Genomic DNA, 13950 nt, shown 5'->3' with positions numbered 1-13950 from the left:
CTGTCCGGCGCCGGCGGATCTGACGCGATGCGGCTCGGGGCGGGCCGAGGCGGGGGCCGGAAGTCGGCAGGCGGCGCGGCCATGGAGGCGCCTTCGGTGCCGGCCGCTTCGGCGGCGGGAGCGTCGGGCCGGGCGCCCATCAAAGGCATCCTGAAGAAGGGCGGCGGCAAGCAGTCCGCGGGAGGCGCGGGGTCCGGAGCCCGGCAGGCCAGCCCGGCCCGCGACGACGACGAGCACGGGTGGGGGCCGCGCCCAGGCCGGCGGGGTGGCGGCGCGGGGCTGAGCGCGCTGTGCCGTGAGGCGGGTCGGAGCGGGGCGCTGCGCGGGGCGCTGCGGGGAGCGCGGAGCGTTGAGGGCAATGAGGGCATTGAGGGCTGAAGCGCAGGGGAGGCTCTGGCGCTCAGCAGAACAGCCTGGAGATGCCGTAACGCTGCAACGTTAGTCTGAGCGCCGGCACCGCTCCCAGGCTGCCGTATTTATAACGTGGTTTCAGACAGTTTTCTAATCTGAGACCCCGGTATTGCGAGGAGAGGCGAGGGATAATAATGAAATAAAATAAAATGGGCGCGTAGTCTTCTCTATAGCATAGTAATTCCTTTCCCCTTCGGCTGGACAGTCATTAATACAGTCCGAGTCTGCGAGGTAGGACAGAAAACCTTTGGTTTGCTCTCTTGCCTGCTAAGGGCTCCTACTTTCCAGGGAGAAAGTATTGCAATGGAAGCAGTGACGTGATGGCTTTGGGAGTGGAATCAGATGTAAGTAAGAATGTGCTACACACGAGTTGTCCCTTTTTAATGTTTTCCTTCTGTTCCCTAGTTTTAATATAAGGACAAGAAACTGACTGACAGCAGGCATAAAGTAAAACTGGCTGTTAGGAGCCTCAGCTTCATTTTTCTGGAGTCTTTTTTCTGCCACCCTGCAGGATGAGCAGAAGTTAGAGTACAGGATGCTGAGCTGAGTATGTGGGATAGCTGGTACTGCAGTTAAGTGAGCAGGACTCCATCTTCTGTTGCTTGTTTTCTGATGAGAGTCAATAAATGCATCGTTAGGTTAATTCTGGAACTGCCTTGCAAGTTAAAGTACGCTGTCTAAACCTGGCACGTTGCAATAGAAAATTTCCTGAAAAGATCAGAATAGGATATTTAATGTTAGGCTGTGTGCAGCTGTTGTTTTCTGGATGGCAGCTCTTCATTAAAGTGATTTTATTTGGTCAGAAGTAGCACCATTTTGTACTCTGAAAGAATGGCAAGCAATACTGCAGTTATTTTCCTTTAAGACTAAAAAACGGGTTTATAAATTAATGCCTCTGTTTTCTTAGTGCATGTCTGTCAGCAGCCTCCCTGCTTCTTTCTAGCATTGAAATTCAAATCTGAACGCCTTTAAAAATAGCTGTAGATAAAGGAGCTCATTGTGTCAGCTGTCATCTTTCAAAGTACCGTGTTCAGAAGAGCTCTCGTACTTTCGTCATCAGCCTTGTTCTATTGCTAGCGATGGTAATATCCTTAATGAAGGTGTGATTCAAGAGAGAAATTGGCAAAATTGAGACATCACTGGGACAGCATCTGAAGGGCTGAGATGATGGCTTAATGGGAGATACGTTCTTGGCAAACCAGATAGAAAGTATTTTTTGCCTTCACACTCCTGGTAGAGTTTCTGTAGGACGTGACATGGCATTGTACAAAGTAGCTGGCTGTATTTTGCTGTTCCTTGGCCCTGTTTGCTGGGTAGTCCTGCAAGTAGCTGTGTTGGAACTGGCAGGAGTGAGGGAGTTAGGAGGTGTATTCCTTTGAGTAATGCTGCAGCCTCTGACCTGTTGGCTTGTGGTATTAGAATAAGTGATTTAGACATTTGAAGGCGTGAAAGAATACGAACGAATACTTGTGGAATGTTTCATCTTTTAAATCTGATTTTACTAAGGAAGAGTCTGTTTCACATAAGGAAATATGAACCTGGTCCTCTGAAGGGATGCAGAAAGTGTTTTGTGGTGATAGTCGTAAGCTTTGTTGTTAATGCTAGGCTGCCATGGCATGCATAAGCACGCTGAATTGGAGGCAGCCAAGGGAGGTGTGTGTTTTTAGAGCACTTAGTCACCCTCCCGCGATGCTGTTTTCCACCAAGGGATGAGATGACATGCTTGTCTCTTTGTTGCTCGTGATCATTATTTTCCCAGCTGAATTTTAAGTTGTGTTTTGGGGTGTGTTCCACAGCCAAGGCTTTTTGTGTTGAAATGTAAGTTTAAATACACGACTGTGAAAAACAGGCCACTAAATTCTCCTTCCATGTTGCATTTGCGAGTTCCTGAATTGCTAGCTGTGGACCATCTAATTTCCAGACTGGTATATGAGGCAGATTGGGTACTGTGCTGTGAACTGGTGCAGGTTACACCTGGGTGTCCTGTGGGCAGCGCAGTGAGCACTAAGGTGTGGGTGGGACCGTCTCCCATCTGTCATATTTCCTCTCTACCTGAGCTTGCCCTTTGTGCCATCATCCAGCTGCTATGGCTAGTAAAAATTCTCACGTGCTCCCTGTAACCACGTGCTTGTGGTACGTTAATCACAGGAGCTTGAAGCAGCTGTTCAGCTGGCGTTGAGACAGTGGTTTTTAGAACCTTCACGAGGCAGGTTTGAGTAGCGGACATTCCTACACTGGAGCTCTTGCTTTGTCATCGTGGAGCTCACGACTCCACCAAAGCAGGCAGTCTGACTCGTGTTCTGTCTGCTCAGCTTGCAGTCCTGGTGTTGCAGTTTGCACAAGGTGATTAAATAGATAGGGAACTTCAGATGGGAACTTATGGCATTGGTTAGTTTAAGAGCTGAAGTTATTCAGCTCACTTGTCTGCAGTTCCAGGGTACAGGTCTGTGGCACATAGGATTCTGCATCAGCTCTTCCACTTCTATTTCTTTTATCCTTTCTGTTTCTTTCCGTCGTATTATGGAGAGCTCTCCATGAAGGCTAAGCTTTGTTTGTCTTTGGAATTTTGCATTATCAGTTTTGTTGTACGGATGGCATTCCGCTTAAAAGCAGTAGTATTACTGAGGCTGAGTTCAGATGTCAGGTCTGGCAATTTGTTATTGGAGCAGTCTGTACTTAAGTAAGAGTACGTGAGCTACGTTCTTTCAGCCAACTGTGCCCCCTACAGGGAAAAGAAATCCATAGTGGAATTTGATGCTGTTCTAGAATTATGTTTCTTGGTTTAATCTAAGAGAAGGCCACCTCTCGGGAAGGCTGTGTTGATGCTTTAGGAAAAATGTGGAACCTGGTAGGTCCTGTTGACTAAATCTTTCACAGAATGGCTTTGGTTGGGAGGGACCTCAAAGATCCAACAGCACTGGTTGCCAGTCACTAAATCAGGCACTGGATCAGGTTGCCCAGGGAACCTTTCAGTGGCTTCTAGACCAGTAGAGCATGGACTTTTCCACAAGGCAGTTGCTTCCCTTGTGGCTTCCATGTGTCAGTCTGGGTAGGCTTTTGTTTCTACAAATACACATAAAATGATGCATTCTGTGACTAATTGAGGAAATCCTAAATTAAGCAGCATGGCTGGTGGCTGGCTGTATAGAGCACGAAACTCCCTTTGGTTAGTTACAGCAGTGAGTCAGTTCTGTTTTATGGTTCCAATTTAAGATGACAAAGGCAGTATTAACAACCACCTTGTTCAGTCCAATTAGTTTTACTGCAGGAAGTTGTCTGTTGGTTGCTATTGTTTGTGCAGCGGTTCTGCAGACAGTCCTGGCAGCTCACTGAGCTGTGCTGAAGTGGAAGTTGGTTATTTCTTTGCATCAAGTGTTGAGGGCTGTAATGACAGGAGGAATGATTGTTGCAGTGACTTGCAATGAGCAGCTGGTTAATGGGGCAGTGAGTGGGCAGCACTGGTGGTCTCTTGAAGATGTGCACAGGTACATGAACGTATCTGTGAGCACTGGTTCATTTAGATACTGTGACTTGTTAGGGAAAGGTAATTCACATTGGTGATTTGTCCTGACCCAACAGAAGTGTGCGTGAGGTGGTGCTTAACAACCACCTTTATACTTCAAACGTGCCCCCGAGCCTTAACAGTGCTTTTTTTCCATAGTGTAGAATTGAGGGCAAAAGTCACTCTCAGCGTTCCTTTCCCGTGGCCAAACAGAATGAGCTGATTTTAGGGGATTAAAACAAAACCACTTTGCTGTCTTGTTTCAGTAAAAAATCTCAGAAATGGGACGAAATGAACATCATAGCCACGTACCACCCAGCGGGCAAAGATTATGGCCTGATGAAAATCGATGAGCCGAGTACTCCTTATCACAGGTAGGTTTCTGAATGGCCACCTGACACGAGGCAGGTGACAGGGTAGTTTTGCAGTGAAGTAGACTTTCTGCCTGACACATTACTGACTGTGCTATCCTACTGAGTATATGCAACATACTTGAATTGACAAAGCTTTTAAGTAAAGGCTTACAGCTACAAGAAGGACCGTCAGTGAAATTTTGGAGGTCTGTGAGTACTGGAAGGTGTACATATCTCTCAGGTTTCACTCATGTAATTGATGTCTCGTTTGTTTTTTATAGTTAGCATCTATGTACTAGAATATAAATTGTCACTCATCAATATTGAAATAGATTTGGAAAGCTTTTAAAGTATTACAGGAGTCTTTTAATTGAGCACTGTAATGTTTTGACTGTTACATCAATTGAATTTATACAACAAATAATTGATAAAGGCTGCTCTCTTTGTTTGCATTCCAAGCATGGTAGGAGATGATGATGAAGATGCAGTGAGTGATTCGGAATCAAATGAGCCCTTAAGAGCAGATGTGTTGAGTAAGAAGTAAGTATTGTCATGGAAAATGGACTAAATGTTAGGATCATGTTCTTTTTTATGGGTTGGTTTGCTTTTTGGAAAGGTGTTTCCTTTTTATCTTGATGCCAAGTTTTGGCTGTTGTCAAATTAAGTAGATTTCTGGGTTGATAGTCCCTCTGGTACTTAAAATCTCTTGCAGATTGTTAATATAAGTAAGTGTAGCAAAAATACTGAACCAAGTTTGTATGAGTGTTCTGAAATTTCATGCATTTTATGCAATGAAAAACTTGATGGTTCATGACATTGTATTTTTATCTTCGTTAGGCTGGCTGCTGCAGCTGAGGGTAAAGGACCCAAGGTTATAGCGAGGCAAGAGGAAAGCAGCGAGGAGGAGGAGGAGGAAGAAGAATTAACACCTGAAGAACGAGGTAGGCATAAGTCAGAGGGGTTTTTTTGGGTGGCTTTTTTTTATTATTATTCATGGTTTTGGTTGGTTTTTGTTGGATTTTTTTTTAATACATGCAGTTTCTGCCATTCAGTAGGAAGGATTATTGAATAAAAAGTACTGCCTAAGAAAGATCTTGTGATTTGGGTACGTAGTCTTTGAAGGGTAAGGAAAAGATTAGAAACAAGCAGCTCAGTTGCTCAGTCAGAATTGTTTGGTTTGGGATTTATACGTGAAGAGGAGTTGAACATAACAAGCATAAGTACAGGAATTCCTCTTAAACCTGGGCTTCCCAAATGGAAAGCTTTTCTCTTTTGGGGCTGAGGAAGTACTTCTTAATTGTATTACTTCTTTACATATATAATACATATATTATGACTTAATGTACTTCAGGTAGATGTAACAATTTAATGAGTACTGCTCCAATTAAGACTCTACTAATTGCTTGCAAATATACGGGTTTGGGTTGGTTGTTGTTGTTTTTTTTAATCAGTTATTATTTTCAAAGCTGCTGGATGGATCCAGCAGGATATCAGCAATTATTCCTAACAAAATTTTCTCATCTTCAGCAGAGCAGTAATGTTACATTAACTTAGAAAACAATAAAGCTAAGTTAAACAATAAAGCTTCTAAGGTTTCAGGTGCGTGTCATTTAGCTGGTGCTTCTCATCTTTCCTGGCCCCTGTCATCAACGTTGAGTGTATAACCTCACAACTCCAGAGGAAGAGAAAAACGGTGTTGGGGTCACCAATAAACAGAGTTTAATTATAAAATCTACTTTGGGAATGTTGGATGTACGAAGCAAAGATAAACTTCAGGCTGCAGGGAAGAGAAGAATATTTTCTTCTGCCTGTGTTAGACAGGTGTATCTCTTAAGACTAGCTTTTGATGGCTGGCCAGGAGCCGTGTTGGATGTGTGCAGAAGTTGATTTTCTGTTCCACCAGTATGTCTTGGTTTGCCATTCAGTTTCCTTAGAAACAAGGTTTGTGAAACTCCAGAGTTTTTTACACCGTTACCACTTGCTTCTCTTGATTCAGACTTCCTCGTGCTTGCAGGCTGTTCTTTTTAGAGCCCTTCAGTCATTCCACTCCATTCATTACTACATTTTTTGAAAATCAAACTCATTTAAGAACAAGGATTGCTTGGTCATATCAACAATACAGTTTCATGGTAGGAATAAAACAAGCCTACAAAGCACTTGATACTGGTACCTCTCTGAAAAAAAAAAAAAAATAAAAAAAGGTACTAGAACTAAAAAATAAATATATATATGTTGGCTTTTTGTTTTTATTATCTACAGAAAAAAAGAAACAGTTTGAAATGAAGAGGAAAATGCACTACAATGAAGGACGAAACATCAAACTTGCAAGACAGCTAATTGCAAAAGAGCTACATGGTGAGGATGAAGAGGAGGAGGAGGAAGATGAAGAGATGCGTGATGCTCCAGACGTAGAAACAATGAATACAGAAGCTATCGAACATGGTGAGGTGCTGATTGATCAGATGCCACATGTAGGTGTTGGTTGTCCTTTCATCTGTTGGGATGAATACATCCAAGTGTGAGAATAAGCAGGAAAAATGAAGTATGTGTGTAATGCTTGGTGTGCAGTGCTGCCTGCTATCTTAACAGGCAGATTTGTAGTGTGATACCAAAACAATCAGTGTTGTTAATTAGTCTGGGCTTCTGTTTGTTATAGCACAACAGAAAAACAGACACCTCTGCTTCAGGCCAGTACTGTCTCCACAGCATAATTGACTCTTGGCAGTGAAGTTGTCAGCATCCTTTTTAAAGAGGCAGCTGTCCTCTACAGGATGCTTAAAGCTGTGGCCACATGAGAGGGCCTGTCCTTGTGTCACGGTGTATTTCCCTCTCCCCTCCCAACCCATGCTGTAATCAGCACTGGGAAATTAGCTTGAATGCTTCCTCCCTGTTGAGAGCAGTGTATCTAATGAGCTTTTACCTGTCTTGCTATAACTTAAAACTGTTTAAAAGTTCAGTGTGCTTTTGTCCTTAAACAGTAATATTAATTTCTATGTGGGATGTGAACCTTTTAGCACAGCTGCTGGAAGAAAGTCTGGGACCCTTGGTTGGGAGCTGTTTCTGGAGCCTTCTCTGCCATCTTTAAGCTTTTCTCTGGGACTATATAACAGCAGTTTGATTTTTGTGGTGGCCTTCTGGTGAATAACTACATCTGTTGAGTACCCACATCTGTTTGGAACAGCATATTGAACAAGTTTCTGGGCATTAAAAAAACCAGACATCTCTTGTTTATGAGACTAGTGGTGATGAATCTGAAATCTGTAAACCTCATTCATCTGTTGCTTGGCAAGGCGACAAGAGGTTAGAACAGCATGCAGACTTGGGAAGATGCTGCATGGGTTTAGCTTTGCTCACATTTGCTTTTCATAACCTTGTGAACTAGAAATTCTTCCAAAATAAGTTTAAATTTCACCAAATAGAAAGGTGATTTGCCAGGTTGACTTATATTTTAAGCTCTGTGGGTTGCACAGTTTGCTCCCGCTATATCTGACAGGAAGGCTCATGCCTTCATAATGGCTTTGAGAGGGTCTTTTGGTACGTGAGTCTGAGACCCATTCATGGACCAAACTTCTCTGGTAATTTATCATATGCCTTATAATGGCTATTTACTAGAACTTCACTCTCCAGGGGAAAGGAGTACTCCAGTAGGCAACATTATGACCTTTCTCCGTGGCTTGAAGCTGCCATCTGTCTGCACTGTGCTGTAAAACAGAGGCAACTCCGCTCTCCAGCTGCATTCTCCAGGGAACGGAAGGCACACCTTTGCAGTATTTTTCCATCTCTATTGTTGAAGTCCATTCCACCTTGGCTCATAAGCAGCTTCTGAGCCACAACTGGTAACTATCAATTTTAGGCTACTCGTGGCCAATAGACTCATTAAGTATGACTGCACACCAGTTTATCAATCCGTTAACTCACTGGTTCACCTCAGTAACGTGGCATATAGAAATACTCTATTTGATGTGGTTCTCAATTCTTCACTTCTGTTGTGATACTCTGCTTAACAGGCCCTGGTGTTTTGTTATCTCCTAATCTCTACATCAGCTATCATAACTTCTGGTCTCTGTATTTGATCAGGTCTTCACAGGTCAAGTACTGGGCTCACTTTTGTAATGGCTGGTAAACTGTATGCCCTCAAACTGATTACACACAATTTTTCTGTGGCAAGGTTGCTCTAAGGACAGTGGAATCTGGTAAAAACTGTTGATAAACAACTGTTTTCTGCCACTGCCCATGCTTTAAGAAATTCCTACATTGAGCTGATAAGTGTTCAGCAACATAATTGTTAAATAATGGCAAAATTTTACTGGAATCACTTTTTCTGAGATGGTAACTTTTGATTATTCTCTGCCTTTTATTCGAGGTGTGCTAAAGAATCTAAAGTATCTCTCAAAAGTTAGTTACTGTTTGTCTATTTATTTATTTTGGCTATGGAGCATTTCTCAAATAGCAAGTTTTAAAACTAGCTACTTGGATTCACTGCTAACCTGTACTGCTGATCATGAACTGTTGCAGGTTCGTTGCTTCCTTCATGGAAGTGGATCAAATGTCGGTAATGTTCTTGTTCCTGAAGTTCCCTCCCTAGGACTGTAAGCGTGTCAGGATGTTTTTGGATCTTTCTGAAGCTACATGGGAAGTTTTTAATTGATTTGGATGGCTTTTAAAGAGCTCTTTGACTGAAAATTGTGTCTTAAAATGCTTTCTTACAGAGCAGAAGAGAGTTTCCTTCACTCAGTGTGTTGGGTGTTGCAGGCATTGACTCTTGTGACGGCTTGTTTTGGCTTCCTTCTGTTAAACTAACAGCTCTCACGTTCCTTTTAACTGCAGAGGAAACATCTGTTTTATGCTGCATGTTGTATTGTAGGTACAGTTTAATAATTTTTTTTCCCGTTGACTTCTGAATTTGCAGAGATAATCTGGTGATGTGGCTACCACTTGTTAGAGCTGGCATGCAATGTCTGTTTATTCCAGTAGAATAGCGTGGCTTCCCTTGTTCCAAAGATAACTCCAGCGATGTGACACGAGGTGTTTCTTGGTAACTGCTGTGACTGTAGGGCTCTGCTGGCTCCTGAGAAGTTTTGGGGGCAGTTTGGGACCCCCTTGTCACTTGGAAGGTTTTAATCAATGAAGATCCCTTTACGGTTCTTTGCATCGCTTATCCAATGCTCCTGACTGCCCTCTACCTCTTACCATTTTCGGTTTCCAGTAGAACTAACAGTACTGTCCTGGTGACTGCAAATTTTCCTTTTTGTTATATCTATGCTGAGGAAGGGGCTACAGACTTGAGATGGGATGTTAAGAAGTTTTCTATCAGGTACCACAGAATCTGCTAATTTAAGTTGCGCTTCTTAATTACAGACTGAGATTTCTTGCTGATTGAAATGAAGATGGCCAGTCCAGTCAGTAATGGTGAGAACTGCTTGTACATTTATGCTGCTGTTTTCATCTCAGGCTGCCAAGTATTTTAAACAGATGGGTCGTTCCTCTCTTGCCTTAAGTAGCTGTACCTTATCTCGTACGTGTGGATTCTGCCAGCCAAGCTGTTTGGGGAGCAGGAAGGTTAAAGTAGACCGTTAAGGTTGCTTGCTTCAGCATTTCAGCTTCGGTGGCATTTCTCTGGCTACTCTTATTTATGACTCCATGAACAATGTGATGGACTTTGCCAGCAAAATAGTGGCATTTGTTCCTCTCCAGAAATACCTTTCCTTTAAAAATTCTGTTTGAAATCACTGAAGGGAAAGGTTCCACGTGTAGATTGAGCATAAGGATTTCAATGCAGACATGTTTTCTACTACACAGCAGTATCTCTCTTCAGGAAGTACAAGGGTGTGATCTGTAGTAGATCCACTGACAAGCAGTACAGCTGCTGTTCTCTGCTTGTGGTTCGTTTAGCGTTCATTGCTGTGGTAACTTTGCTCAGATATTGCTGACCCACTTAGCTGTCATCTGACTGGGTGTGTTCTGCTGGACTTTGACAGAACGTTGTGTTTTCTTAACTATAGTGAGCATCACCATAAAAATGACTTATGTCAGAAGACTGGGAACATATGCAAATTATTTCTGCTTGTCAGACATGCTATTTGCTTGTTAAATTGCACTTAGAACCAAGTCTCATTCTATGCATAAGCCTAACTGGCTTTCTTTAAGAAGGACCAGACATGGCTTTCTCTGATCTGTGTATTATGCAGCAAATTTATTTATAAACAATAGCTGAAGTCAGTAGGATTTTTCATTTTAAAATTGGTAAGGAATTTTTTCTCTGACTTATTAATGTTCTTTGTTTCAAAACTGTGAGTGGAAGGGTGCATCAGACTGTGCTACCTCATTTATTAGCTCATCTTGTTTTGAAGTGTCTCATCTGGAAATGAAACTTGACCTGAAAGGTGCTGTGCTTACTGGTGTTTCAGGAGCCTTGTATGTTAGTTCTGCAAATTGATCTCTCAAGTCTTGGGTTAAATCATCTCAGTTTCAGGGGTGGCAAGCAGTCGGTGTTTGGTATGCAGAACAATAGCACTATTTCTTCAGAACGTGAGGGTGAAATAATTGCTCTGAAGGTTTCTGCACTCTGAAACTGAAAGTTGCTAAAATAGGTTGCAAACATTATCTTTGAGGAAGTAAAAGTGACTTCCGAAGTATATTTTAGTGATGCTTTGGGTTTACTTTTTAAATATACAACAAGTGTGAATAGTTAACTGTTTTTGTAATCTTTCTTATGCAGCACATGCTACTCATGACCAGCTGGAAAGCAGAGCACGCAGCATAGAAGAAATCTGTCCAGAACTGTAACTGCTTGTCAGAGACACGAACATAAACACTGCTTCATGACTTTTGCAAATAAGGCTCTTAAATATTAAGAAGCATATCAGTTACAATGTTGTGTTGCCAAGGTTGTTAATTTTAGACTTGTCCATTAGGCAGGAAAAAACTGTCTAATTGATTTATTCCTGTGCCTAGTATTTCATGGAGAATACTGCTTCATAATCTGTTCGACCGGAATGGCGTTCCCTGTATGTATAATGCTGATTATCTTGCATCATGTACTGTTACTCTTCATGCTTTGAAACACAGACAGTATCTGTTTTTTCACTATTTATTTGACAGTGCTCTAAGTGTGGTATCTCTTATGGAAGAGTTTGGGATTCAAGAGCTTAACGGTACAGCATATATCAAATTGGCAAGCAAGCTAGTTATCAGGTTTGTTAAGCAATTGAGAAAGGGATGCAAGTTTTATGTTTTTTTTTTATAAAATATTGACCTCTTAAACTAAACTTCAGTGTATTGTTACTTGTATTTTCCTAGACTCTAGAAGAAGAGTTGTGTAATTCTTCAGAGCAGTGTTTGGAATTGGTTATTTGCTGTTGACTGTGAGGCAGTACTAACATCTGGTGGAGGGAGTGTTTTACACTGGAAATGTGCTAACTTGAACTTTGAAATTAACTGTCACTTTCTCTTCCACTGGATGTTTTCTTTTCTTAAAACCACACCAACTGTTATTCTTCGGGCTCGCTTCACGCTTTTAGTCTTTTCCAGTTGCATGGAGAGTGCCTGTGCTGCTAGCACCTGAAAAGGAACAGCCATGGAGGGAAATCCACATCAGGACCGAAGATGGGCTGTGTTTAGACTCTGTCCTCTATATAAGGATAACTGCTGATGATCTCACTTGGGGTTTGTAACCTGGATACTGAAAACCACTGGTCTACATCTTTCTGTATCCAGTGAGACGTAGAGCAGCTGCTTTTGTACAGTGAAGGGTGTTTGAAAGGATACAGAAGGGAAACTGCCTAATTCAAATACTTGTTTACAGTGCAGTCGTAGAGCCCTTGCAAGGAGTGGCTCCGAACCTCCACATTGCTGTAAACAGCGACGGAATTTGACTGGTGAATGTTCTAGTACTCAGAATAGTTCCTGGGCTGTATTACACAAAGTACACACTTAAGCTTAAGCTTGGTTATGAAATACAGTGTATATCTTAATTTTAGTCCGAATTTGATATGTTGCAAAAATCCATATAATTAAATATGGATCTATTTTAAAATGTTTTTGTCCACTGTATATGTGACGTTTGAATAAAGGAATGAAAGTTATTTTACAGATACCCACGTTCTCACGTGTGAGCTTTCTGGAAACCCCAGACTGAGTGTGAATAAAGCAGTGAGCGCTGCCTCGTGACCCTGATACAGGAACGATGAGAACGGATGTATCGCCGACATAGGCGCCGTGCCGCGTGGTTGCTGCAGCGTGCCTTTCCCAAGGCTTTCCTCTTAGCAGGTGACAGTTGCCAGCAGTGGGATGTTCAGGCTCCTCGGGCGGCCGCTGCCTTCCCGCCGGCTGCTGTGAGTGACAGGCGGCTCAGCCTATGGCAGCGCGGCGGCCGTCCCTTCCTACTCGTGAGAGCTGCCATTGGCCTTTCGGGTCGTCGCGGCAACGAGGCGTGTCAAGTGCTGCTGGCCGTTCTCCCATTGGCTTACCTGGCCGTCACTTCTGGAGCCCGATGCGGAAGCGATCTCTGCGGCACGGCAGTGGTTGGCGCCCTCCTCCAGCACAGCGGTCATTGGCCGCTCTCGCTGCTGTGCCCTCCTCTTCCGCTCTGCGATTGGCCGAGCCGCTCCCGTTCCTGCGGGTCGCCGCTCTCCCGCCGTACGCCGATGCGGCGAATCCCCGCCCACCTCCGGCTGCGATTGGCCGCTCCCGGTGACGGCTGCCTCCTCTCGGCTGTCCGGGCCGTCAGTTCCGGCCGGGAGCGGGAGGCGGGACGAGGGACTCTCGCTGAGGCGTCCCCGCTGCGGCCGCCGGGCCCCCGCGCGCCGCCATGAGTGCCGCCGGCACCGCCCCCTCGTAGCCCCGCCCCGTCCCGCCCCGCCCGGCCGCCGGCCTCGGCGCGGCCTCGCCCCGCACTCCGCAGCGCAGCCCCGCCGCCGGGCAGTATGAAGGTGACCGTGGACTTCGAGGAGTGCCTGAAGGACTCGCCGCGCTTCAGGTGTGCGGGGCCGGGGGGCGAGCGGGGGGCACGCGGCGGGGCGGGAGGCAGCCGTGTGGAGCGGGGTGCGGCTCCCGCCGGGCGGCTCCGGATCCTCGGCCGCGCCCGGCCCCGCTGCCTCTGCCCGCAGCAGCAGCAGCCCGCTCCTTGCCGGCGGCTCCGCTGACCCGAACCGCCGTCGGGCCAGGGCGTGCGCTCCCCTGTTGTCTCCTCTCGTTTGACCGCTGCTCTGTAACGGCAGTGCGCTCCGTGCTGCCGATGTTTCCTGTCCGGGTCTGTCCCATCTGGTGGCGATGCGATCGCAGAGCGACTTGATTGAATCATGGAACTGTTTGATTGGCCGTAATACTGTTTGGTTACTGATAGCTGTTAGGTATAGAACGCGCTTAAGAAAGCAGGAAATTAAGATTATGATTTGTGAGCAGAAGCGTGCTGTGTCTTCAAGTTATCTTGGTTTCTCATCATATTTACCCCTCAATTCTCCTTTTCTCCGCTCTCGATCCTTTTCCTTCAAGGAGAGAAACAGTGGGATGCCTCTTCTATCAGTCTAGTGCTCTTTCGGAGAGCCTCAGATGCTGCTGCCTATGGAGAAACTGAGGACAGCCTTATGATGAAATTGTTTGATGCCACCAAAATGTTCTTCCAACCTTTGAGCTGCGTGCTTAAAACTATGAAGCAGCAATTCTGCGGTATTTCACATGGGGAAG

At 44.6% G+C, this 13950-nt stretch overlaps 2 protein-coding genes across 11 annotated transcripts in view; both read left to right on the top strand.

Annotated features, from left to right (window-relative positions):
• The first annotated feature begins 49 nt into the window (after window positions 1-49).
• On the top strand, window positions 50-12367 carry PPP1R2 (protein phosphatase 1 regulatory inhibitor subunit 2). Of its 2 annotated transcripts, XR_007378953.1 has the most exons (8): window positions 50-239; window positions 4180-4287; window positions 4726-4806; window positions 5104-5207; window positions 6526-6708; window positions 7894-8102; window positions 9625-9675; window positions 10985-12367. XR_007378953.1 is itself a non-coding variant. In XM_048955490.1 (7 exons), exons 1-6 carry the CDS (start codon window positions 82-84, stop codon window positions 9627-9629), a joined length of 639 nt encoding a protein of 212 aa, XP_048811447.1. In that variant the 5' UTR covers window positions 50-81; the 3' UTR covers window positions 9630-9675; window positions 10985-12365. The 2 variants fall into 2 exon arrangements, 1 of the variants encoding a protein (XP_048811447.1); XM_048955490.1 differs by lacking the exon at window positions 7894-8102 and having other exon boundaries at window positions 10985-12365.
• A 739-nt stretch (window positions 12368-13106) lies between these two features.
• The window catches only part of ACAP2 (ArfGAP with coiled-coil, ankyrin repeat and PH domains 2), a 55785-nt gene continuing 54941 nt past the window's right edge, over window positions 13107-13950 (top strand). For 7 of the 9 annotated variants that reach the window (XM_048955484.1, XM_048955479.1, XM_048955482.1 and 4 more), the window contains exon 1: window positions 13107-13243. In XM_048955484.1, the coding sequence (XP_048811441.1) occupies window positions 13191-13243 (53 nt within the window). In that variant the 5' untranslated portion in view covers window positions 13107-13190. The remainder of the gene's footprint in view (window positions 13244-13950) is intronic. The other 2 variants (XM_048955486.1, XM_048955485.1) reach the window with 1 other exon arrangement.

Source organism: Lagopus muta, chromosome 9 (assembly GCF_023343835.1).
Source record: "Lagopus muta isolate bLagMut1 chromosome 9, bLagMut1 primary, whole genome shotgun sequence".
NCBI classification, from domain to species: domain Eukaryota; kingdom Metazoa; phylum Chordata; class Aves; order Galliformes; family Phasianidae; genus Lagopus; species Lagopus muta.
This window is presented reverse-complemented; position numbering and strand designations above follow the sequence as displayed.

Coding starts and splice junctions, on each gene's coding strand:
- PPP1R2 (XM_048955490.1), top strand. CDS start 82: ATGGAGGCGCCTTCGGTGCCGGCCGCTTCGGCGGCGGGAGCGTCGGGC. Junction 4,807..5,103: donor GCAGATGTGTTGAGTAAGAA/GTAAGTATTGTC, acceptor TATCTTCGTTAG/GCTGGCTGCTGCAGCTGAGG. Junction 5,208..6,525: donor ATTAACACCTGAAGAACGAG/GTAGGCATAAGT, acceptor TATTATCTACAG/AAAAAAAGAAACAGTTTGAA.